The sequence below is a fragment of the Coprinopsis cinerea genome (assembly GCF_000182895.1).
Source record: "Coprinopsis cinerea okayama7#130 chromosome 9 map unlocalized cont3.9, whole genome shotgun sequence".
NCBI lineage: Eukaryota > Fungi > Basidiomycota > Agaricomycetes > Agaricales > Psathyrellaceae > Coprinopsis > Coprinopsis cinerea.
The window spans coordinates 199,767-221,170 of record NW_003307536.1 but is presented as its reverse complement, the minus strand read 5'-3'; the positions used below and the strand labels follow the sequence as shown (position 1 = coordinate 221,170).

The following is a 21,404-nucleotide window of genomic DNA, read 5'->3' as shown; positions in this document are numbered from 1 at the left end:
CGCTCGGTCGGACAAACACCCGCCTCAATTCACGCACCGTCCGATCGGGCGATCCCCGCCTTGTTACCGGTACCGCTCAATTGGATAACATATACCGCTCGATGATTGCCCGCCTCAAAAGGGGTAATTACATGTGAGTAAATGCAACTCTATGCTCAGCTGGGACCCCAAGCCGTTCCTGCAAGCTGATGAAGGTTTCAGGGCGGGAGCTGTAAAACCGCTCCTTCAGGATGTACTTTACTACCTCAGGTCGCATAAAGCTGGCGAGGCAAACTCGCTCTCCATCGACCTCACCCGTTCCGTGCTCCAATAATCGGCTAAGAAGAAAGGATACCGTCCCGCGTTCATATCTGAAGCGACACCCGACGCCTTTTAGTTCAAACCTCCCTTCCTTGTACGGCCCGACGGTCAACAAGCAGTCATACCAATTCTGATCCCCAGACGTATCAAAATGGAAGGGAGTTTGACGGTTGGAGATGACTTGGGTGACTGTAAAGGGAGAGGCCCAGATCTTCAAAACTCCCGACATCAAATCGGCATACTTCGGAGCGGCCGCCTCGCAATTCGTATCCAGCATTTCCCTCCAGGCATCCACCCCCTGGTCATATTGGGCCGGGCTAAGAACGTATAGAACTGCGCCAATAAGACTGAATGCGCTGCGCATAGCCCTTAGGAATGGGATTGCGCCGTCCTTTCCGTCCCGACGCCGAATTGAGGCGGACACCATTGGCTGATGTTTCGGCGGCTGGAATGCTCCGGGTGAGTATGCTGCGGCTCTGAGCAAGCTGAGATGAAATCACCTACCAAGTGGTTTTGCATGAACCAGCACGGCGAGAGACTGAGAACACCCGGGGTAAAGTCGCAAAAGTTGCTGTCTTTGAAAAACTTCGGGTCGGTCCGCCAAGACTTTTTCTCGGGGGAAATCTCCAACTTGGCGTGCGGTGCATTGACCAGGTCGCGGCATGCCTCTTCGACGACATCTAATTGCTCATTTGTAAGGAGCCTAGGTAGGTGAAAGTAGAGGACATGGCCATTGCTGTCGCAGATGTGCACTGGTCCGCTAATCAACCTGCTAACACCGTCCTGCTTGGGTGGAAACTGGGGATCGACCGCCTGTGTACTTTTTTCTTGCGTAGCAAGGGTCTGCAACTTTACATCGATGACGACTGTTGTACAAGTTAGTGGCTGGGGACTCCGGGAGGGCAAAGGCAAACGCAGTCACTTTGGTTTTTCAGAGCCGCCATTACAAGGTCAGAGGCCGCGTATAGTTGCAACCTTTCGGCCAGGTCCAGCCAGTCCGGGTGGGGCAGCGGCTCGGTCGGTGCGGTATATTTGGTGAAACAGAGTTGATGGAAATAGATAGCCTTTTCGTGGAGGTAGTCGAGGGCAATCATGGGGTCAGCGATGGCCAGGAGGTCCACATCCTCCGCGTTTGGAGGAGCTGGTGACATATCAACCTAGAATCAATCCTGCGCTAATTCACAAGAACTTTATGGCGAGAGTCGAGGCGCCTCGTGGCACCCTCGTGTTCTCGGACTTTTGGATGTGCTGGGGTTTGGGGGGTGCTCAAGGCGCGGCCACAAAAAATCTGTCGGCCGGCTTCTGTAGGAAGCGGACGCGATATCCCACGCAGCAGTAAACAGGCGGTGTTGGGATTTTGATGGCGGCGGGGAACAACCGAAATCGGGAACCCCAAGCTGGCACCGCAGCGCTAGGGCCATCGCTTATGGTGGGAGGGTGACAGCGCAGCCAAGGGGTGATGGTTAGGTGCTAGCCGAGAGCTCACCCATTGGTGATGGCCGTCCGGCATAGGCAGAGCTCTCGCCGTTGAGCCATTGGGTGATGGGAATGATCCGCGACGTGGCACCATTACTTATGGGTGATGTTATGTAATGGGGTGTGAAGTAAGGAGTCCCCTGAGAGAACCATGGTCAGTATAGGATACAAGGCACGTCAGAGGGCATCATATTTCTTACCACAATCTCTTCGCGTCCCGCGCGGTCTGTATCCGGAAACCGTGTTGCGTACTCCAAGTCGGAAAGCTTGACTTGCCACGACGACGATGTTTTAAATGCAAGTATGTTCCCGGTGCTGATATCCCGGTGGACCCACCCAGCGCAGAACATAAGCCGAAGTGCTGAAGGAAGGCGTCAGTATGCAAAATCACAGCGACAATGAGACGTAGTGTTCGTACCTGTGACGCACTGCTTGAGAATATCGATGACTTCCCCAAAGGTCGAAACCTCGTGGAGTGGAGTACAGACGGATTCGTACACGAAGAAGCACCGGTGTTTATCGGAAGGCGCGAGGTCTGGGGCAGGCTGACGAATGTGCCTAGCAACAATACACGAGAAATAGCGTTTGAAGTTGTCGCCTTGCAGGGCTTCAGCGAGCGAGTCAACGTCGGACTCAAGGAAATCCTGGAAGATTGGCCTCTTCCGCCAGCCTCTTGCCTTTGTAATAGCCGATATGTCCCGGAACAAAGCGTCCTGGACATCAGCCTCGGTGCGCGTCCCAGCGTTAACCCACACGTCCTTAAGAACTCTGTCGGGCGTTCCGGCCACACGGCGCAGGTCGCTTGGAGAGATGACCTCCTTGACCTTCCAGATACGGGCGTGACGACCGCCGAGAGTTGTCGACGGGTAGTAGGAGATGAGGTCGAGGGTCTCGTAGAAACGAGGGGTCGTCCATTCGCCTTCCGGGGGTAGCTGATAGAGAAAACTCCCCACTGGGAGCAAGGTCACGAAGGGGTCCATTCCCAGCTGCTCATCAGTGGCAGTGAGAAGTGAGATAAATAATCGGAGGAGGACGTCGGCAGACTAGATAGGCACGGTAAGTATCAGGGGACCTGTCTTCGAGCAGCAGATTCGTACCTCAGTCAAGCTAAAGGGATGTGAATGGATAACACGAGTTCGAGTGGCCTGATGGAGAGTCATTTGGTCGTGGCTAATGGTGATCTGAAACAGCGCATTAGCCCAAGCCCAGTTACACTGAACAGACCAACTCACCCCATATGCGAAAGCTCTGCGAGCGTCGTCGTTCATGGTAGTCGCTATGCGTTCCATGACGTGCCTTCCAACCTGATGAGATATTTTTGAGCTTAATGACATAGTTGAGATACGAGCGATCCGTACCTTTTTATTCTCTGCTAGGGGAACTATGGAAATAGGAACGACGACATCGAAAGCACTCAAGGGCCCTTCCGACTTCTTTGTGAAGCAAGCGTTTGCAGAGAGGTCTATCCCGTTGTTGGCACAAATCGAAAGCCTGTCGTCGCCAGCCACTTGAATTCCAAGACTTTCCAAAGCATTGTTGACGACCTCGCAGATTGCTCGCAAACAATCAATGACTTGGGTCGGACTGGGAGAATGGGTTTTCAACAATGACCTGAGTGATATAAATTCATAACCAGGATTTGATGACTTCTGGACTTCCTGGCGAGCGGAAACCAGGGCATTCTCTTTCTTAAGAGCCGCAACAACTGCGTTGAACGTGCTGATGTCGTGGTTGGGGAGGTGATTGGTAAGGAAATGTTCAATGTCAGTCAAAGAAGGCGAGCGTTTCATTTTGGAGTGTCCCTTAAGGTATGAAAGTGAAGTAAAGGTGTCAAAAGAGAAAGACCCTTGGAGGATGGTAGCGGTTCGAGGACAAAAGATGCTCCGAACCTTGAGGACGAATCATCACGAGAGTCCCCATCAAGATGTTCCCACGGTTAATCGTGGCTCCGAAACAATCGGAATTGACAACGTTGCACGATCCATACCATGAGCTGATTTACTGAGGCGACGAAGTAGAAATTGGAGAAAGCCGGTCGGCAGTCAGATGGAGGATGGCTTTAAGAAGCTAGACGATCCAGTCTCCAGACCGGAGGCCACCGTCGACGATGTCCAAATCTCAAGCAACTCTCAAGCAACTACAAACCAAGGGGTATGGCGGGACCCACACACGTTCTATCTGCTTCGTCTCTTTCGTGCAACTATAACTAAAGTGCCAAACGTTATATCCAAGATCTCGCAAATTTCGACGCACAATGTCCCGCACATTCACATCTGCTTTTTTCACGTCCTAAAAATGCTTCGCAATTGAGCCATCCATTATCCGAGTCATGCAGATGCCAGATGTGTGGAACAAAAGATAAACGTCATAAATGTCATTGTACGGAATGTGCTACTAACCATGAAAAAAGGATCTATGGAGGGGTATAACGTGGGAGCTCTAGAAGACATTGGGTATCGCGAAAGAGATAGGTATAAGCTAATCGTTAACAAGGTATCATCGGGATCGCGAGAAAATGGACCAAAGAGAATGTAACCGCCAACGGCAAGGTTAGGACAGGATAGGGTATCGTAAGTACACAGAGTGAATACAGAAGAAATATACTGGCTGACCACGAAGTAAACGGCAGAGATGCAAACGTTTAACGGCGCGATTTCCTGGCAAATACCTCTCCCGGAACGAGATAGGGGACATCTCAACTTATTCGTGGGCGATTGGCCAAGCCTTCGCGAACTTTTTTGGTGGAATCGAGGCCTCCCAATCGGAATGGGGAAGCGTGAGGCTCATCGACAAGAGCGCCCCTCCCGTTAACAAAAAACAAGAACGCCTTCCAACCGACCTGACTCACTCACCAGTTCGAAAGCGCAAGTCGGCTGAGGTAGAAGCGTCTGAATCGCATGATGATGGCGGGGTCAAGACCCACAGGAAGGTCAAAATTCCGCGCCCACCATAACAACGCCGCGGTGACCCTGCACTGAGCAGTCAAGGTCCAAAACCGAGAGCAGGTCCAGTAACAAGGTCGATGACCCGGAATGCTCTCATCACCGGTCCCATTACGAGGGGAGCTGCTCGTCGCATGCGGGAGGCTCATGCATCGAAGCTTCGTAGATGACGGTTACAACCCAACCGACTTTGGCGTTGGCTTTTGCGACCCTCGCGTGACCTTTTTCTTACTGTTACTGTACAGTTTACCCCTTTCCCGTCGTACCTTTAGCTAGCATCTCTATGTTTTTTTCGACCCCTCGTATGTTTAGACTCCCTACATTGCTGTAGTTGTACTTACTCTCTGTCACAATACCACGTAACTCAACTGACAAAACGCCAGCCACTCTGCACACTCCGATTCGCCTAATACAAGCACGCCCCCGTGCCCCTCAGTTCAACGCGAAAGTGGTGAACTTCAAATTCTTCATATATTCGTGTTCGTTTAAATTTCCCTTCCCTTACGCTATGGGAAGTATGTCGTTGCCCCTTTGTTTTATTCACAATGGTGCTTGAGAGGAATTTCTCCTCCACAGACTCTTCCTCTGAGAGTTCCTGCTCCGTTTCGGTGTCTTGTAATCCAGACAATCAAATACTAATGTGGAGTCTCTAGGATGATAAGTCAATGACTGCATTGCTAGGTATGTACTTTCGACCAAGCGCTTCCTACATCACTACCATATGTACCGTCCAGCAGAAACAATGCAATACAGGATAGGCATGCACCAGGCAACTACGTACGTCATCTGCTATCCACAGCTACTCCGATCTTTTCCTTTTCAATGTCCTTAAACCCCTGTTGATGGTCCCCCCACTCCCGCTGAGTTACGCGTCATGGACCTCGTCACTCGTCCACCCTCACCGCAAGGTGTGGGCATCTTCCACTTTGCCTTGACGCGAGCCTTCTTGGATGGCACTGGAACTTCAACCCCACCATCATGGTTAGTATCATTCTGTCCTTCCCTAATGTCCTCCGGCGCTTTACGTTTCCTGGATCGCGTGATCTTCTTCTCCAGTTCATTGACGGTCGCAACGGCAGCACTGTGATCATGATCATCTTTCTCTTTTTTTACCTGGACATTGGCGTTGTTCTGATGTTGCTGTTCTCCTGCAGCTCTCTCTTGGCCAGTTACATCAACGGGCAGATCATCGCGTGCCTCGTCGGAGGACTCTGATCTCTTTGGTAAGTCCTTCTCTACCAACAATTTGATCGAGCTCCATTGATCACGCGAGTACGAAATTTCATCGAAGAAAGTCATGAAGTTGCCTATGATCCACGAGTAGCTGCCAATATCATCATGTGCTCGCGCCATGTTTCGTCGCTTAAATTCGGAGCTGAGGTTGGATCGCAAAATGTCGAGCTTCTCCAGGAAGCCACCGTCCGTTTGCAAGGATGGTGGAAGTGAGTCCATGAGATCTTCATTGTCTGCCAGGGACTCGTCCAAAACGCGCATGCGAGTCTTCCCGTGATTCACGCTCGTGTCTTGGAGAAACATTTCGCCTGCAAAGTTCTTTGGAAGATCATCTTGGTTGACTCTGGCACTACAAAGCCAGAGGGTGATCCACCAAGCCGACTCGAAATCATGTTGGAAAGTGTGGAGGATGGGCAAGCCGCGTAGATTGTTTGCAGGTACTTTGGCGCCGCCTTCGAGTCTGCCCGGTTGAGCTGCCAGGACCATGTATTTCTGACATTGGATCTCGCAGGGCATATAAAACGGTGTTCCCTGGGTGAGTGCACTATCATCAGTGTCTATACATGTTTCCGTAGAAATGAAAACTTACTGTCTTGGGTTCAGCGCCGGTGAGTCCTTGGTGAGGGAACTTCTTGGCATATTCAAGGTCGGAAAGCTTGGCTTGCCATGGTTCGTCGGGTGTGGCACGGAAGGCAAGAATATTACCCGCACTGACATCTCGATGTACCCAGCCGGCGCAGAACATGAGTAGAAGACCTTCAAATTCCAAGGTGGTTAGGTTGAGTGACTGACTTTAGATGGTTGGAGAGATGAGAGACTTACCCATACTAGCCTGGCTGAGGATTTCCATGGCTTCCCCCAGTTTGGGAATGTCGTGAAGAGGGGTGCAAATATCGTCGAACAAGAGCCAACACTGGTGAGTTGGGGGAAATGTTCCTTCAAGTGTCAAGGCCATTGGTGGGCCATGGACGGTCTTGTATATACCATTCTGCTTGGGCTTAGCGGTCGGAAAAGTGTCAGGAGCAGCCCACGCCTTGGAGCAGAGAGCACGGTTGAAGTCTCCAACATGGTGGTCGACGACACAGGAAAAAAACCTCTTGAAGTTATCGCCTTCCAAAGCACGTCCGAGTCGAGCCACTAGACCTTCCTTGAGGTCTGAAACAAGTGGGCTCTGGCGCCAGGGAGACTCTCTGAACGCTTCGAGATCGGAGAAGAGCGACTTCTGTATATCTGCCTCTGTGGGCATTCCCAAGCCTAACGCGACCTCTTTCATGACCATCTCTTTTGTTCCCTCAACTGAAGTGTGGTCAGTGGTAGAGACAACCTGTCTAACCTTCCAGATACGAGTAGATCGTCCTGTGAGGCAGAGAGAACGGTACTCAAAGATGGGTTCAACAGTGAGGTAATAGGCCGGTTGAAGCCGGCTCTCGTTGGCCGGAAACTTATAGATGTATTCTCGGCCGCGCACGAACGTAACCAATGGGTCGAATCCAAGCTGCTCGTCTGTGGCGCAGAAGAATGACACCATCACTTCAACGAATAATTCGGGGTACTGCGCCATTTCCAAATATGAGGGACTATAACCATCCAGAAAGTGAGAAACATACCTCGATTATATCGAACGATCGCGCTTTGATGGAATGTGATCGAGAGAAGTACCACAGGGAGACTTGCGAGTTCTCGATGGTGATCTATAGCGGATGAGTCGTTAATAGTGCTTAATGAAGGCGGGTATTTTAACTTACACCATACATGAACTTGCGACGAGGATCTTCATTCATAGTATGATTGACGTGAGAAGCTAGCTGTTGTCGGTTCTATGGAGGCTTTCAGTTATCGTCGGAAAGATTGGAACATGTTACACTGCATACCCCAAAGATATCGTCTAGCAGCCTAGACAGTTTGAATTCGAATGCGATGATGATGTCGGTGATGTGCAGTGGGTCTTTCTTAAATCTGTTTTTAGTCAAGCACGCGTCGATACGATGATTACACGGCTTGAAGGCAGACTGGAGGCGCGTGTCGGGGCACATTCGAACCCAGTAATTATTCGGTCTGGCCCCCTTGACATTTCGAAGGCCCTGGCGAACCTTGTTGCAAATGCGTCCTAGGGGGTCGAACGCGGCCTTTTCGTCAGTCTTAGGTGGGGTTCGGAGCTGGGCGATGCTGGAATCTTGAACCTGCTTAATCTTGCGTGGTTCATGAAACGAGGCAAAGATGTGCGAATAGGGGACTGTCTCCGGTTGGCTGTTAAGGTTGAGCTCGGGACTGACATCCGAGTGACTGGGAACATCGCTGCAGGCCTTGAGAACACCTTCGCTTTTCAAGAAGGCGATTACTGCCTGAGCAGTTTCTTTGTCGTATGCGGGAAGATAATGTGCCATGAAATAATCGACTTCGCACATAAACATCTCGGAATTCATAGCGTCGCCAATTTCAGGGCGAAGGTCCACCGTCTTGACGGTGAACATGGTCTTTGGTGGCTTCTTCCGCGGGGTTTCTCTTCTGTAAGTAACGGCCCTCTCAGTAGGCGGGCGTTGTGGTGTTCTGCTCGATAGTCAGGGCGAAATTAGCGATTGTGAACAGATGCCACTGGCGTGACAAGGGAAAGACGTACGAAAAAACAACGGATCTGGACGGCATGCTGAGTCCAGTCCTTAGAAGGTTCACTTATCTCTTCTTCGTTGATTGGATTAAACTTGAGAGTTGTTTATGAGCAAGAAGGATCGGATTTCAATGTGGTTAAGAGTCAAGCTGTGTCGGCCACAAGGTATTGGTTTGCATGGACAGTAATCGCCTCCTTAGCTAATCGGGCCCATCAATCCCACGCCTTCGGCACCAGTGGGTGCCGTCCAGCCGCCTCCTGGTCGATGTTCAAGGAAGGTATAACTACTACAGCGCACTTCGTCGCACAACCTGCTACTAACCACCTACCTAATGCCCAGAGGGTAAGGAAGTTTGCATTGTTGACTGAGAAAGAGAAATGACCATGGTTGGGCGACAAGGGCGACGGAGGAGTGGGAGAACCGCCACCGCGGCAAGTGAAGGCGTGAGAAGAGACGTTTGCCCACAGCAGTGTATAGTAAACCTGATGCTACGCTAGTAGTAGCAGGCATGGATGTACTTGCTTTGCTGTAAAGTGACAGATACAGAGATGTACTGGTACGTTATTAACATAAGTATACTGCATTCCCTCATGCTGCTTAACCGGACACTGATGCATCAACGCTACGCGAGTTGTCGATCCGTCAAGCGCGGTCAAGCAAACAGTTAGACCGTACACATCCCATCACCAAAGTTAGTTAGAAATAGCTACCTGTATTTGATAGTCCCAGAAACCGGTGATCCAGAAAGTGGGTCCTCATGGCGGCCAATCACTATCACTATCACTATCACCAAGTTCGGTCAGGGGACCGAGCCTCATGAGTTACGTCCCTAAGTGTACCTACTCTTATCCCATGAATCTTCCCTAGTCCGAGAATGCCAGCAGGCCAGCGTGGGTTTCATTCGACTCAGAACCAACAACGGTGGAAGACGAAAATATTCATTTATGGTTGAGCTCACTACTCTACTATAGAGTACAGTTGAAATGCAAACACACGGTGAAAAAGACACATGAAAGGAAGGAAGAATCTGGATCGCATTCAGAGAAAGGGGTCTAGCATCTACCTTGCCGAATCTGCAGCAGACGACGGCTCTGAGACCGCGTGATGGGACCGTCTTGTCGCGTCATCGACCGAGTGACTGGGCGGTTGACGGTCGGACTACAACGCGCCCTCTTCGCAGGTCTCCCTTGTGTGTCCGTGTCTTGTAGCTGTCGCTTTTTTGGGGAGGGGTTGTTGAGGGTGAGGACTGGGTATGAAGGTCGGGGATGTGGACCACTAACCACAGTACTGGTTCGAATAGGATAGGGAGCATCGTGTTCAACAACCAGGTCTACCGACTCCCATTCCGAGCGAGAGTTGCCGACATCATCGAAGAAAAGTGTGAAAGCACGGCCCATGATGTACGAATAGGTTCCGATGTCATTAATCCTGTCCTCCTGGTTCCGTGAGGTGTAGGCGGCGTAGAGATCATAGCGGAGATTTTCGAGGGGGACGGCCAGTGATTCGAGGGATGGTGGTAGTGATTCGAGAAACATGTCGTCGTCGGCGATACATTCGGAGAAAAGAGTAGTCCGGGCCAGACCATTTCGCATGCCCGCCTCCGAAAGGAACATGGCCTCGCCGAACCTTCGAGGCAGGTTCTGCCTTACTCTCATCGTTACGATCCAGAGGACGATCCACCACAGCGACTCCAGATCGTGCTGGTAGTGGTATACCACCGGACCCTTGGGGCGCGGCACAACCGGCACCTTGCCACCTGGTGGAATCCTTTCCAAGGTCGGTGGAGGCAGGAGATATTTCGATGTGTGTATCTCGCAGGCCATGAACGGAGGGGTTCCCTGAAAAGAGTGGTGAGGCTGTGGACAAAGGGGACTATGGTATCTTGGGGACTTACCGTAATTTGTGACGAGGGAGGAGCTCCAACGTCAGGGAATCTCCTAGCAAATTCAAGATCGGACAGCTGCACCCTCCAAGGAGATCCGGGTGTTTGACGAACAGCAAGGATATTTCCGGGGCTGACGTCTCGGTGAACCCATCCCGCACAGAACATCAAGCGAAGAGCTACGAAAAACTGATTCAGAATTCGAGAAATCTTAGCTAGAGGAGTGAGGAACGTACCAGTGAGGCATTGCTTGACAATATCAAAGACTTCTCCCAAGGTTGGAACACTGTAAAGCGGGGTGCAAAAATACTCGTATACGAACAGACATCGCCGGTTTCGAGGGGAGGTCACAGGCGACGAGGGTGAGGATAAAGTGGAGGAAAGGAAATCGATGTGTTTATCGACGATTGTGGAGAAATATCGTCGAAAGTTTCCCCCCTCCAACGCTTCCGCGATCGAGTCTATCGTTGTTTGGTCGAATTCCTTCAGGATGTCGCGGTTACGCCAATTGGCGTCCTGCGAAAACGCGTCGATGTCGTGGAATAGCTGCTGTTGGATTTCAGCCTCCGTCTTCATCGTCGCGTCAAGCAAAACATCTTTGAGCACGCGGTCAATCGTCCCATGCACTCTCCTGGGGTCTGTAGGGGAGACAACCTGCTTGACCCTCCAGACGCGCGCACGTCGACCGGTGAGCGAGGGGGAGTGATACTGGGACAGGAGAGCGACGGTCCTGTAGTACACTGATGATGGCCTCTCTCCATCCGGCGGGAGCTCGTACACGTAGCTTCCATCGGAAAGCCGCGTCACGAGGGGGTCGTACCCAAGTTGCTCTTCCTTTGCAAGGAATAGAGCAACTAGTAGCCTGACGAGCGCATCAGGATGCTAGAAAAAGGGGTTGAATACTCGAGGAGGGGTACTTGGGAGGATCGCATACCTGGTTTACCGCGCGCCTAATTGGGCCGATGACGTAGGAGGACCTACCCTCACGACATCGGCTCCAATCATCTGGTATAGCACCAGTAAAGGCCATGTACTGCCCAATCGAACGACCCATCTCCCAGGACAAGCAATCTAGCGCGCAATGCCGATGCACTGTTTGTTTGGCCACCATTTTCAATCCATGGGTTGGTCACTTCATTGGTGTCCCCCCTTCCTTCCCCTCATCACCCCGTCACTTCTCCTTCTCTCCATCCTTCCCCGTTCCCCTAACTGCTCTTGAAGCCATGGACAACATCCCAATCGCCTTCATCGACAAAGAAGAAACGAACTCGCTTTCCAACTTGAGGGCCGCCTGGAGTTTTGGAACACCTGGGCGTCTCGAATTTGGAACAACGATCCCGACCTTAACTGCGGGGAGGAGGGGTGTAACAACTCCTGCGAAGCACTCCTCGATCACCAGTCCTGTGTCAACTGTTTTAAGACCGCCCGTGGCGTTACTGGAAACTGTGGGCTACTCGAGGAGGCCATCGCTCACTTCCTGGAAAGTGATTGTGAGTTACCCGAGGAGGACATCGCCCCCTTCCTCCATGAATACAGGGACCTGAAGGCTCGTCTCCTCGGTAACGAGCCCATGTCATGCTCTGGAGCAGGTGTTGATGGTCGCCTATTCATTGGTGAGTCTCCCATGCCATACACTATAGAAATTCTTTTACATACCCCGACTCTTTGCCAGGTCTTTTACAAGCGCGGGATTTCGTCGATAAAATCTCATCTCAGTTGCCTGGTCTGTATTGATCATGAATCCCATGGCATTTATTAACATTGTTTTCCTTGCAGAGACCCCTCGCCTTGGGTCCAAGAAGAACGACCCCAAGGAGACCATCAAACAGCTTCAAGACCATTTGGAAGACCTTAGGAAGGAGAACGCACGCGTTACAGCCAGTGAGTAAACTCGTTTACACTTGGGTGGAGGACAGTATCCAAAGAAACATCCCCAGGTGCAGTCCGAATGCGACAAACCTGGGTGACGTTGTCTCGCCTCATTCGGGACACGTTGACCGTACTTCAAGATCCAGCGTTATCACCTTCTGTTGCTCGCACCAGGGCCCTGGCCGCTCTCATACGCTCGCACACCCATGATGTCCTTTTCCGTGCCGACCAGCTGCCCCCTGTTCCTCTCTTAGGCATTGACGACCAGTAGACAGAATTCCCTCCCCCCTGCCGCTGTTATTACTTTTGTGTCATCAATCGTCGTCATTTGTTGGACATTCTTCTCCCTTCAGAGGAGAAGTACGCCTGCCCTTAAGCATTTAGACCCCACTTCAGTTTGAAAATAACTATGTTAGAGTACGCTGGTCCAATTGGATCGTTGATTGCCGACCATCAATGACGTCGGCCTAATTGGGGACCATGATAACAACCTTGTCTAATTGGCCTGCTCCGTACGTGCAGCGTACTGTACCGTCCAATTGGGCACCTCAAACATAGTACGTATCTAATTAGGTCGTTTCACACGTAGACCTCGTACTGTACCGTCCAATTGGGCACCTCAAACATAGTACATATCTAATTAGGTCGTTTCACACGTAGACCTCGTACCGTACCGTCCAATTGGGCACCTCAATCATAGTGTGTATCAGTGAGCCATAATTGTACCGTTACATACGAGTCGCACCAATTTCCACTGACCGATTAGGCTGTGATCGATCCTCATCGTTCTGAACGGTCCCATTGGGCAACTCGATCCCGCTGCGTATCTAATTGGATCGTTCAATATGTGGGGCAAATATCTAACCCCAATTGCTACAGTCCAATTGGGAGATTTGTGAAAACAGAAAAATGGAAGTACCATGTTCACATGTGATATGTGGGCCCTCGTACTGCTCCCGTTTGATATATTTCGTACCGACTTCACGGTCGAGAGTCCTAACCTCCCCCTTTGATACTCTCCAACATGAAAAAACACCCCACTCCAGTCCGCCCTTTCCGCGTTGACTACACTCTCCCCCAGTCCCTCCGCCTTGCCCTCCTGTATGGTCGCTACTGCCAGCACGCCTATCATCGCTTTCAAAACCCTCGTCACAAGATCCCCACGTTCTCTGCAATTCCCATTGAAATCAAGAGTGAATTGCACCAGCTGGTCTCGGTCATCTACCAGGCAACACGCACCAGTATTCAGTCCTGCCCTACCTTCGGTCACCTACTGTTAAGCTTCTTCTCTCCTCTTCCCCTAGTCAATGTCCGCCATCTCAAAGTCAGGGAATATGAGCCTGGATTTCTTCCCCGCTCCGATTTCCAGACCCAGAATCCTCCCGCTGGCGGGTTTGTTCGTTTTCCTCGAGGGTCCGACCACCATACGATCCAAATCGGTCCGGCCATCTACTACGATGACGATGGGCATCCCGTCGCATACCATCTTCCTTCCGCCATTCAGCAACATCGTCTAGTGCGTTCCAATCTCCCCCTTCTCAATGCGCGTCTGACCCCTTGATTTTTGAAGGAATTACTCAACTTGCATATCGAACTGTCGGCTAACCGACGGAGGGAATCGATCGACCCAGCCACCCCTTTTATGTCAATCGACGAAACATGCGCATCGCCCCAAGGTTTTCTATATACGCACGATGATCTGGTTAACGGTTGCGCTCGCCTGGCACCAGCACATCTCATAGACGAGGGAAGGGTGTGTTCCCAGCCTTTTTTTCCCCTATTTCTCATACCCTGACGAGTGTATAGGGTCTCTTTTCTCCCTCTCCGGTCCTCCTTGAGTCCAGGTATCGGGGAATGAGACTTCTCGACGAACTCTCAGAAACTTTCGCCATCATTGGGGCAGCCATTTCCGTGATCCACCCACCATCGTTCTTCGCCGGACTTCAAGCTCTAGAACAGCTCTCAAAGCCATCCAAATCCGTGACCCCTCAGTACATCGTCACTGACGTCCTCTCCCTCTGGACATCCCCCCACTCTTTATTCCGCATATACAACAATTACAACTCCGGTGTTCGTCGGGAAGATGTCACACCACCCCTCGCCTTCGATACCATTCTCTCTGCGGGAACTTCCCAGATCAACCGCTTTGTTTGCCCCAACCTAGGGCACGAATTTTACTTTCATCCAGGTACGCTATTCATTGGCATGACTCGCATTCTTTACCATGGATGGACAGCGGCTGGTTACGACCCACACATTGTGGCCATCGCCTCTTTTGACGAGGCTGTGATGAAGCGTACCATCCCCGATGACATGCACCTCTTCAGTCGCAAATGGAGTCCTGCGGAATATAGTTCACTTTCACCGGAATTGGGTCTGGATCGCGACACTGACATGTAGCCATCACCGTATATCATACCATGTAGTAGTGAGTAGTGAATAAAGGCGTCGATTTCCACTCTACGAATAATTGCGTGCCCGTCGAAGATGAGAATGGACCAAGAAAACTGGCTATCAAACATGTACAGTAGACGATGTCTTTCGAGCTTTCTCGAGAGCCTTCTCGGCCTGCATGTAAAGGAGTTTCCACATCTGGGCCTGGCGATGGGCGTATGCGATGTGTCCAGGTGAGTCTCCGCGCAGATCTACCCACTCCAGGCACTTTCGCCTCTTGAAATCGAAGAAATTCAGTACCCATCGCATTTCAGAACTAAGAAGCACGTATTCTTCTTTCCACCGTTCAACTCGAGACTGTGCGCGTAGCCAGTTTACCCTGTACACTGCAGGAAATGAGTCCAGAATCGACCGAAATCGCGTAGAGATCCCCACTTACATTCCTCAAGGTACTCCGAACGAGCCGAATCCCCACTCACGTCGAGGTTCCAGATCCAAGAGAGAGGTCGATTTCTCTCTCCGCGCATGTTGGGTTGATAAATCGTTGTCACGGCTCTGGTATCTTCGGGTTTCAGAACTCGGTATCTTCGAATCGTGGAGTCGTCGGCACCCAAGCGCCGTATTGCCCAACGGGCCTGGTTGTAGACACGAATGGAGTCGCGAAGGCTTTGGTTTACCGCATTTACGGCAGCATATCCCCTGGTTTTTTGTTTCTTCCCCTCTGCTAGTCGCACATTCGAGCGATAAAGGAAAGACTTGTGACCGATGTCGGTACGGATGGCTTCCAGAATGTCGTCTGCCTGCGCTATACGAAGTTCCAGCTCTTTGGATCTCGCGCGAGCAAGGGTTATCGGCATGTTGTGTTCAGAGAAAGAGGAAGGCAGGGGTATCTTGACGTCCTCCATCTCGTTTTGAGACAGGGAAAATGGGTTATCCTCTTCGTCGGAATCTTCGTCGTCATCCAGGTCGACTCTCTCGCGGGGTGGCGCGTCAAACTTCAGAGTGACAAGATCGGCATCTGGGAAGAGGGTGGCAGCCGTTTCATACAGGCTATTGAGGTCGTTATAGAGAGATTCGCGCCTCCTTGAGAGCTCCAGGAGTTGAGGGTCGGTTTTCTCCTTGGGTAGATTTCGAATATGCGATTTCAGATAGATCCTTCGAACTAGGTAAGCCACCTCGCAATACACCGACGTTTTTTGCCGCTTACTGTGACTCCTGGATCTTAAGACCAAATGCTAACCAAGACGTAGTCCCGACGTCTGTCCCCAAACGTTTCTCAGCCTCCATTAGATTTGTTCGGACTTTGGCGAGGGAGGGCGCTTAAACAGGCACTCAGCAACTTATGTGATTCCTTGTGGAATGGACTTACGACGGCTGATCTTGGCTGACAGTATGTCCATGGCAGATACGTCCGTAGTACGCCGTTCTTGGGCCTGGTCCAGCTGCTGTTGCCATTTAACGCGCTGAGCCGGGGCGGCAGTCTCGTTGAGGAGATCGAAGTCCTCCTTGGCCCTCGCATATTGTCTGAGGGCGTTCTTCCAATTCTTGCAGATCGCGGACACTGTTGAGAGAGATAGGTGAGTAGTAGGTATAGCGTCTAGTACTGTGCTACACACCCAATTTAAGCATTTTTTTCCAGTTGCTGTCCCCAATTACAGCATCCAACACTTCGAGACGATGTGCGAGGGTCATGGTTGAGGTACTTCGCGCTACCTCATTGATAACTGCCCACAGAGACTCGAGTATCTCTCCTGCTGCAACACCAGCACCACGAATGAATGTCAAGGAATATCTGGGAAGACATGCTTCCTGATGCCCGTGAACGTGAAACAGACCAATCCCAAAAATGAAGTTAAGGGATTCGTTTAGCTCGAGATAGTCTCCTGAGCGTAGCCTTTCCAGCGCCTTCTTGCTGTACTGGCAATTGATGTCGTAAACGAAAATGACCCTTTGGATTTTATCCATGTTCGAGTGCTTCAATGCTTCAGAGAGCGCGTAGTCCATGTTAATATGGCTAGAAGGCAGGGAAACGAGATAAGCGACCAAGTCTCTCAAAGTTAATGCCTCACTGACCGTTCCCCTTTCTGAAAATCGACGATAGAGCTGGGTACAAACGCTCCATGTCTCATACAGGCTATAGCACCTATACCAGTCGCATCAAGGCCCTTGCGAACTTTGGATTTGTCTGCGATGGCTCGATGCTCGTGACAAGTTGGAGGCTGGATGGTAGTGTCGGTTTAATATAGAAAGGCTATTCCAGAGCACAGATGATGTACTCACCTCGGCTGTTTCCTTTGCAGTCGCTAGATGCCTACCATATTCTGTAGTTTCCACCATGTATCCTTCCCCATTCTTCAAGTAGACGTCTAGTTCGCCCCTCTTCTGTTTGCGGTGAATGCATGTAAAGTTCCCGTCTGCTACAAAACTGCGGGTGAACTTCCATTGATCCTTGTCCTGCTCCCAATCAGCCTCAAGGTTGACACCGGGCTGCGGGCAAGCTGCGCAGCAGAGGGCGAGGTCTCCCTTGCCCGGCGTCTCAGAGCAATGCCCGTAGCCGTTCCTCTTGAGCTCTTTCAACCTCCTCCACTGTCTCCCTACTCGACGAAGCTCCCTGGTGCGGTCCTTGTTCATGGATACGATTAGAAGAGCTCATTAGATAAATGCAAGTCAAAGTTTTACACACCGGGACTGTGTCGGGGAATGGCTCGTTTGTGAGTCGGCGAATCTTTGAGTAGTAGTGGTGCGTCGATGTGTAGCACTCCAACGTCTCCAGAAGATATTCGTCCAGCATAGAAAACGAGAAGACCGTTCGGATGGCTTTGGGGGTGGAGGGATAGAAATCATTGCGAAGCATTTGTATCTCGGCATCGGGTGCATCCAGACAGGAGCAAAAGAGAAATGGGAGATGGTGGACGCCATTGCTGTGGATAACAGTAACAATCTTCATCCCCCGGAGAGTTCGTCCTCGAGGCTTAGCGCCGAATGTACAGTCGTCGTTGTCCAACCAATCTTCATCGCCCTTTTCTTCTTCTTCCTCACTGGTGGTATCTATTTCGACTGTCTCTTGAGGCTGGCAGACACCGTTGGCACAGAGACTGACATAGACGCCACAGTGCCATAGCCAGGCTGGGGAGAAATAGCAGTCCATCAGGACTTCAACCCTATGGAGAGGCAAGCGCAGATGTAGGCCTTTGATGCATGTCAAGCACGATAGAGAGCGCCCAGTGCAGTCCCGACATCGCCACCAGGTAGGAGATTCTGCGGAGCCGCAAGAGTCACAGAGTAGTTGTTCAGGGGGTGCCTCGCGTCTTATCACCTCCTCCAGATATAGCCTTTCCTTTGGTTTCCACTCGAGCATATAATCATTTGAGTCCTAAAACCTGGGTCAGACTGGTCATACTGACATGGTCCGCCTTACCTTGGTCCTGTTCATCGTCTCACTGAGGTCGTTATCTTCAAATCGAACAAAGACACCTCTGGACGACTCATCATCACTGTCGTCCATGGTCCTCCTTCGTTTCGGACTGGGAGAGCCGTGAGTTGACTTGGTAGGTGAAGGACTCGACTGCACCTGGACAAATTCAACTTTACGTCGACCTGTTTTTGTGCGAACTAGCTTCGCGTGCATGATCTTTGCCCTGCCCTTTCCGCCGTCAGTGAACCCTCGTCTCTCCTTCCCAAAGCCCATTTTTGAAGTCGATTTTAGGGGAGAAGGAGATTAGGGAGTAGGGATGATGATTTAGATCGAGACGTAGATCGTGATCGCAATCTCGGGCGTATTAACAGCCTTGCCAAATCTGGATTGCACTTTTTCTATATAAAACCACGGCACACCCTGCAAATTTCCCCACCATCGTCCCTAAACTCCTTCATCGTGACCACGAAGGAAGTCCTCTACCTCCTCCCACTGTTCCATATACTGACACGAGCCCTTTAGCCATGCCCCAAGAAGCGTCCCAACCCCTTAGGGGATATCAGCTGACCGCGTCGCAGGTCGCGTATCTCAGAACACGCGTCGACCAGTACCGCGACAAGAAGAAGAAAGCTGCGAAGGAGAAGGTGGCGGCCTCCTGTGCTCGTGCATTAAAGGAGGACTACGAGCAGATGGTTCACCAATCCATGTCGTCGGAGATGGAGAAGTCGTTGCGCAAGGTGCGTATGTGGTTACATCTCGGCTCTTCGCGTTCTGATCCTCTTCTCGTGTAGGCCGTGGCGCACTGGCTGGATCAAAACGCGCTCTCCACCAAGGGCGCCCCCAAACACATCTGGGGGATACGTTGGCATGCGCGCCTGGTGTTCCAGCATTCCAACGCCCGCGCCATCATGTACCTCGCCAGAGTCCTCGCTTCAGGCCCAAACCCCAACATCCCCAACCTTCGTGATTTGTATGAAGATCCCGACCTTGTCATCCCCCCAAACGAGACACACACCGATCTCTTACCCCCCGAGTCCGATGAGGAGGACGACGAGGCCGACGACGACGACGACGATGGCGTGCCGGCCACTCCTTTCACCAAATATCAAACCGCCACGACACTTCTCTGGGGGGCTCTCACTGAGGCGGAGCGTGCCCAATACACGACCAAGGCTGAGGAGTGGAGGATGCAGGGACCGCCCCTCGAGGAGAAGCTCCGGTACATCCTCAACGTTCAACCGTCGGCTGTGGGACATTTTATTTACCATTTGTATATCTAGATGCGCAGATCGTTTCATTCGTGGTCGATGTATGGATTTCGCTATCGCTTTACATAATGACATGGATGCACGCGTTTGGTTGATGGTTGGCTTCCGCGACTTGAAGAAGGAACCCGTGGCCCTGAAGGTGGAGTTCAACAAAGAACTCGGAGGATGTAAGGAGGCATTCTCGTCGGTATACGCAGATGAGACTGATGACTTGGTGGAAATGTGGAGGGATTGGGTGAGTGAGGTTTATGGTGAGGAGGCCAGGGGGGAGACCGAGAAAGGAAAGGTTTCTCGGGTGAGAGGGAGACCGTTGGTGACTCTGGAGTGTGACGAGCACGGGAGACCTCTCCTCCCCCCTCTCTCCGCTCAGCCACCGAGGGTGAACCTCAACACATGGCTGGGAGACATCTTTCGCAGCTACTTTACGCGGTACTACGGTAATGTATCCTTCATTTTCGACATTCTAATGGTGTATTGATTGCCCCAATAGTCATCCACGTCACGGGTAAAGCCCTCCCGGAGGAGGTACCTCCAAACAGTGGCCGGCTATCTGCCCCTTGGTCCGCCCTCAAGGAACACAATGAGCTGTGCTTCGACGAGGAGTGCTTGGACAAAGACCTTTGGGGTCTGTTTAAGGATCCCGCGCATATGAAAGTGGGTCCCCAGATGATGTACTACAAACATCTCTTCGCCCGCCAGGAAGACCCTTCGGTCGATGAAGTCTTTCGTTTCAAGCTTGCCCCTGTCAGGTCGCCCAAAGGTGCGCACGCTAGCAACGACATGACCGGGTACGATTTTGTACCTCCTCATGCAAGAGAGGAGGGAACGGCCCTCCAAGGCCTCGTCAAACAGAACAAGTCGAACAAGAAGCGTGCAAAGGGCAAGAGGGTTGATCGTGGTCCATTTGTAGACGGTACGTTCGCTTCAGTTCCGCGTCAGCTCTATCCTAACACTCACTCAAAGGTGCTGCTTTCGAGGGCTTCTCCCCCGATCGTCCTTCATCGCCAGGGGGCTTTGAGGGATTTTCCCCACCGCCTCAATCGTCACCTCTTGGGTTTCGGGGGTTTAGCCCAGCTCCTTCCCCCTCCTCGTCTACCTTTTTTGGCGGGTTTTCCCCTCCTGATTCCCCCCACACTGTCCAATCGTTGTTCGGTGGATTCTCGCCTCCACCTTCATCCCCTCGACATAGCAATTTCTCCGGGTTCTCCCCACCACCTCAGTCCCCAAACAGATCTTTTACTTTCTCGCCACCTCCTCCCACGCCCAATCAATTTAGACGCCCTTCGTCCACTCGACCGCCATCGCCCGCAAGGTTTGCTTTCTCACCGCCTCCTACGTCCACACGATCTCCGACCCCCGACTCAACTTTTGCTTTCTCTCCGCCTCCTGCCTCGGGCGACGAGCAGCTTGGCGATGACCTTCCGTCCACGCCAGCATCCGCAAGGTCGATTTCAAGAAATCGACCCCCGGGTAAGACTCCAGGCAGTTCTCGTGTTCCCAAGAACATTGGCTCCGGTTTGGAGGCCTTACCGGATGACGTCCTCAAGCTACCTCGCACCACCCGAGGTGCGTCTCGGAAGCGTGCTGCCGAAGATGAATTACCACAGCCTCGTCCCAACACTCGTAGCCGGGGAGGGAGGGGAGGGAGGGGAGGGAGGCGATGACATAGTTGCTTTGGACTCATTTTCATTCACTCTTGCATTTGGCGTCTTCATTGTCTCTGGCATTTCCTAATGGCTTCACTTTTCGTCGTATATACATGGTGCGGTTTCTTTATTATTGAAATTCGAAAAGAATGACTACTGTTACATGAGCATCTATGGACTACTTTTTAGATGGGCATATTGGAAGCTTAGACCGACTGTAAGGTCCAATTGGGCCGGTGAACCTGGTGTGTCGAGTCGGGAATTTGCCTTGAGAAGGTAGACTAATTGGGACGATTGACATGGGGTGCCACATGGTACCCTCCAATTAGACGTCTGCGACGGGGACTAATTGGGACGATCAACGTGTGGTGCC

General features: G+C 51.6%; 7 protein-coding genes across 7 annotated transcripts; 3 read left to right on the top strand and 4 right to left on the bottom strand.

The window, feature by feature from the left end:
• Positions 1–127: 127 nt before the first annotated feature.
• CC1G_12694 (hypothetical protein) lies at positions 128–3,566 on the bottom strand (the record flags this gene model as incomplete). Its single annotated transcript, XM_001831940.2, has 9 exons — positions 128–745; positions 805–1,166; positions 1,223–1,441; positions 1,787–1,916; positions 1,977–2,137; positions 2,195–2,819; positions 2,874–2,957; positions 3,009–3,080; positions 3,135–3,566. The coding sequence occupies 9 exons, from the start codon at positions 3,564–3,566 to the stop codon at positions 128–130; spliced, it is 2,703 nt and encodes a 900-aa protein (XP_001831992.2).
• Positions 3,567–5,546: 1,980 nt separating this feature from the next.
• Positions 5,547–8,422, bottom strand: CC1G_12693 (other/FunK1 protein kinase; the record flags this gene model as incomplete). Its single annotated transcript, XM_001831939.2, has 7 exons — positions 5,547–6,482; positions 6,541–6,707; positions 6,774–7,247; positions 7,296–7,503; positions 7,559–7,642; positions 7,697–7,768; positions 7,823–8,422. The coding sequence occupies 7 exons, from the start codon at positions 8,420–8,422 to the stop codon at positions 5,547–5,549; spliced, it is 2,541 nt and encodes an 846-aa protein (XP_001831991.2).
• A 1,187-nt stretch (positions 8,423–9,609) lies between these two features.
• Positions 9,610–11,469, bottom strand: CC1G_12692 (other/FunK1 protein kinase; the record flags this gene model as incomplete). Its single annotated transcript, XM_001831938.2, has 4 exons — positions 9,610–10,395; positions 10,452–10,618; positions 10,676–11,321; positions 11,374–11,469. 4 exons carry the CDS (start codon positions 11,467–11,469, stop codon positions 9,610–9,612), a joined length of 1,695 nt encoding a protein of 564 aa, XP_001831990.2.
• Positions 11,470–11,662: 193 nt separating this feature from the next.
• CC1G_07040 (hypothetical protein) lies at positions 11,663–12,579 on the top strand (the record flags this gene model as incomplete). The annotated part of the gene is made up of 5 exons (XM_001831937.2): positions 11,663–11,929; positions 11,986–12,052; positions 12,112–12,162; positions 12,216–12,320; positions 12,377–12,579. The coding sequence occupies 5 exons, from the start codon at positions 11,663–11,665 to the stop codon at positions 12,577–12,579; spliced, it is 693 nt and encodes a 230-aa protein (XP_001831989.2).
• Positions 12,580–13,332: 753 nt separating this feature from the next.
• On the top strand, positions 13,333–14,708 carry CC1G_07039 (hypothetical protein; the record flags this gene model as incomplete). The annotated part of the gene is made up of 3 exons (XM_001831936.2): positions 13,333–13,824; positions 13,879–14,061; positions 14,115–14,708. 3 exons carry the CDS (start codon positions 13,333–13,335, stop codon positions 14,706–14,708), a joined length of 1,269 nt encoding a protein of 422 aa, XP_001831988.2.
• A 114-nt stretch (positions 14,709–14,822) lies between these two features.
• Positions 14,823–18,390, bottom strand: CC1G_07038 (hypothetical protein; the record flags this gene model as incomplete). Its single annotated transcript, XM_001831935.2, has 9 exons — positions 14,823–15,088; positions 15,142–15,857; positions 15,910–16,021; positions 16,072–16,263; positions 16,319–16,716; positions 16,776–16,921; positions 16,983–17,324; positions 17,386–18,075; positions 18,121–18,390. 9 exons carry the CDS (start codon positions 18,388–18,390, stop codon positions 14,823–14,825), a joined length of 3,132 nt encoding a protein of 1,043 aa, XP_001831987.2.
• Positions 18,391–18,641: 251 nt separating this feature from the next.
• Positions 18,642–21,119, top strand: CC1G_07037 (hypothetical protein; the record flags this gene model as incomplete). Its single annotated transcript, XM_001831934.2, has 6 exons — positions 18,642–18,854; positions 18,909–19,336; positions 19,398–19,822; positions 19,876–20,298; positions 20,349–20,951; positions 21,013–21,119. The coding sequence occupies 6 exons, from the start codon at positions 18,642–18,644 to the stop codon at positions 21,117–21,119; spliced, it is 2,199 nt and encodes a 732-aa protein (XP_001831986.2).
• Positions 21,120–21,404: the final 285 nt, after the last annotated feature.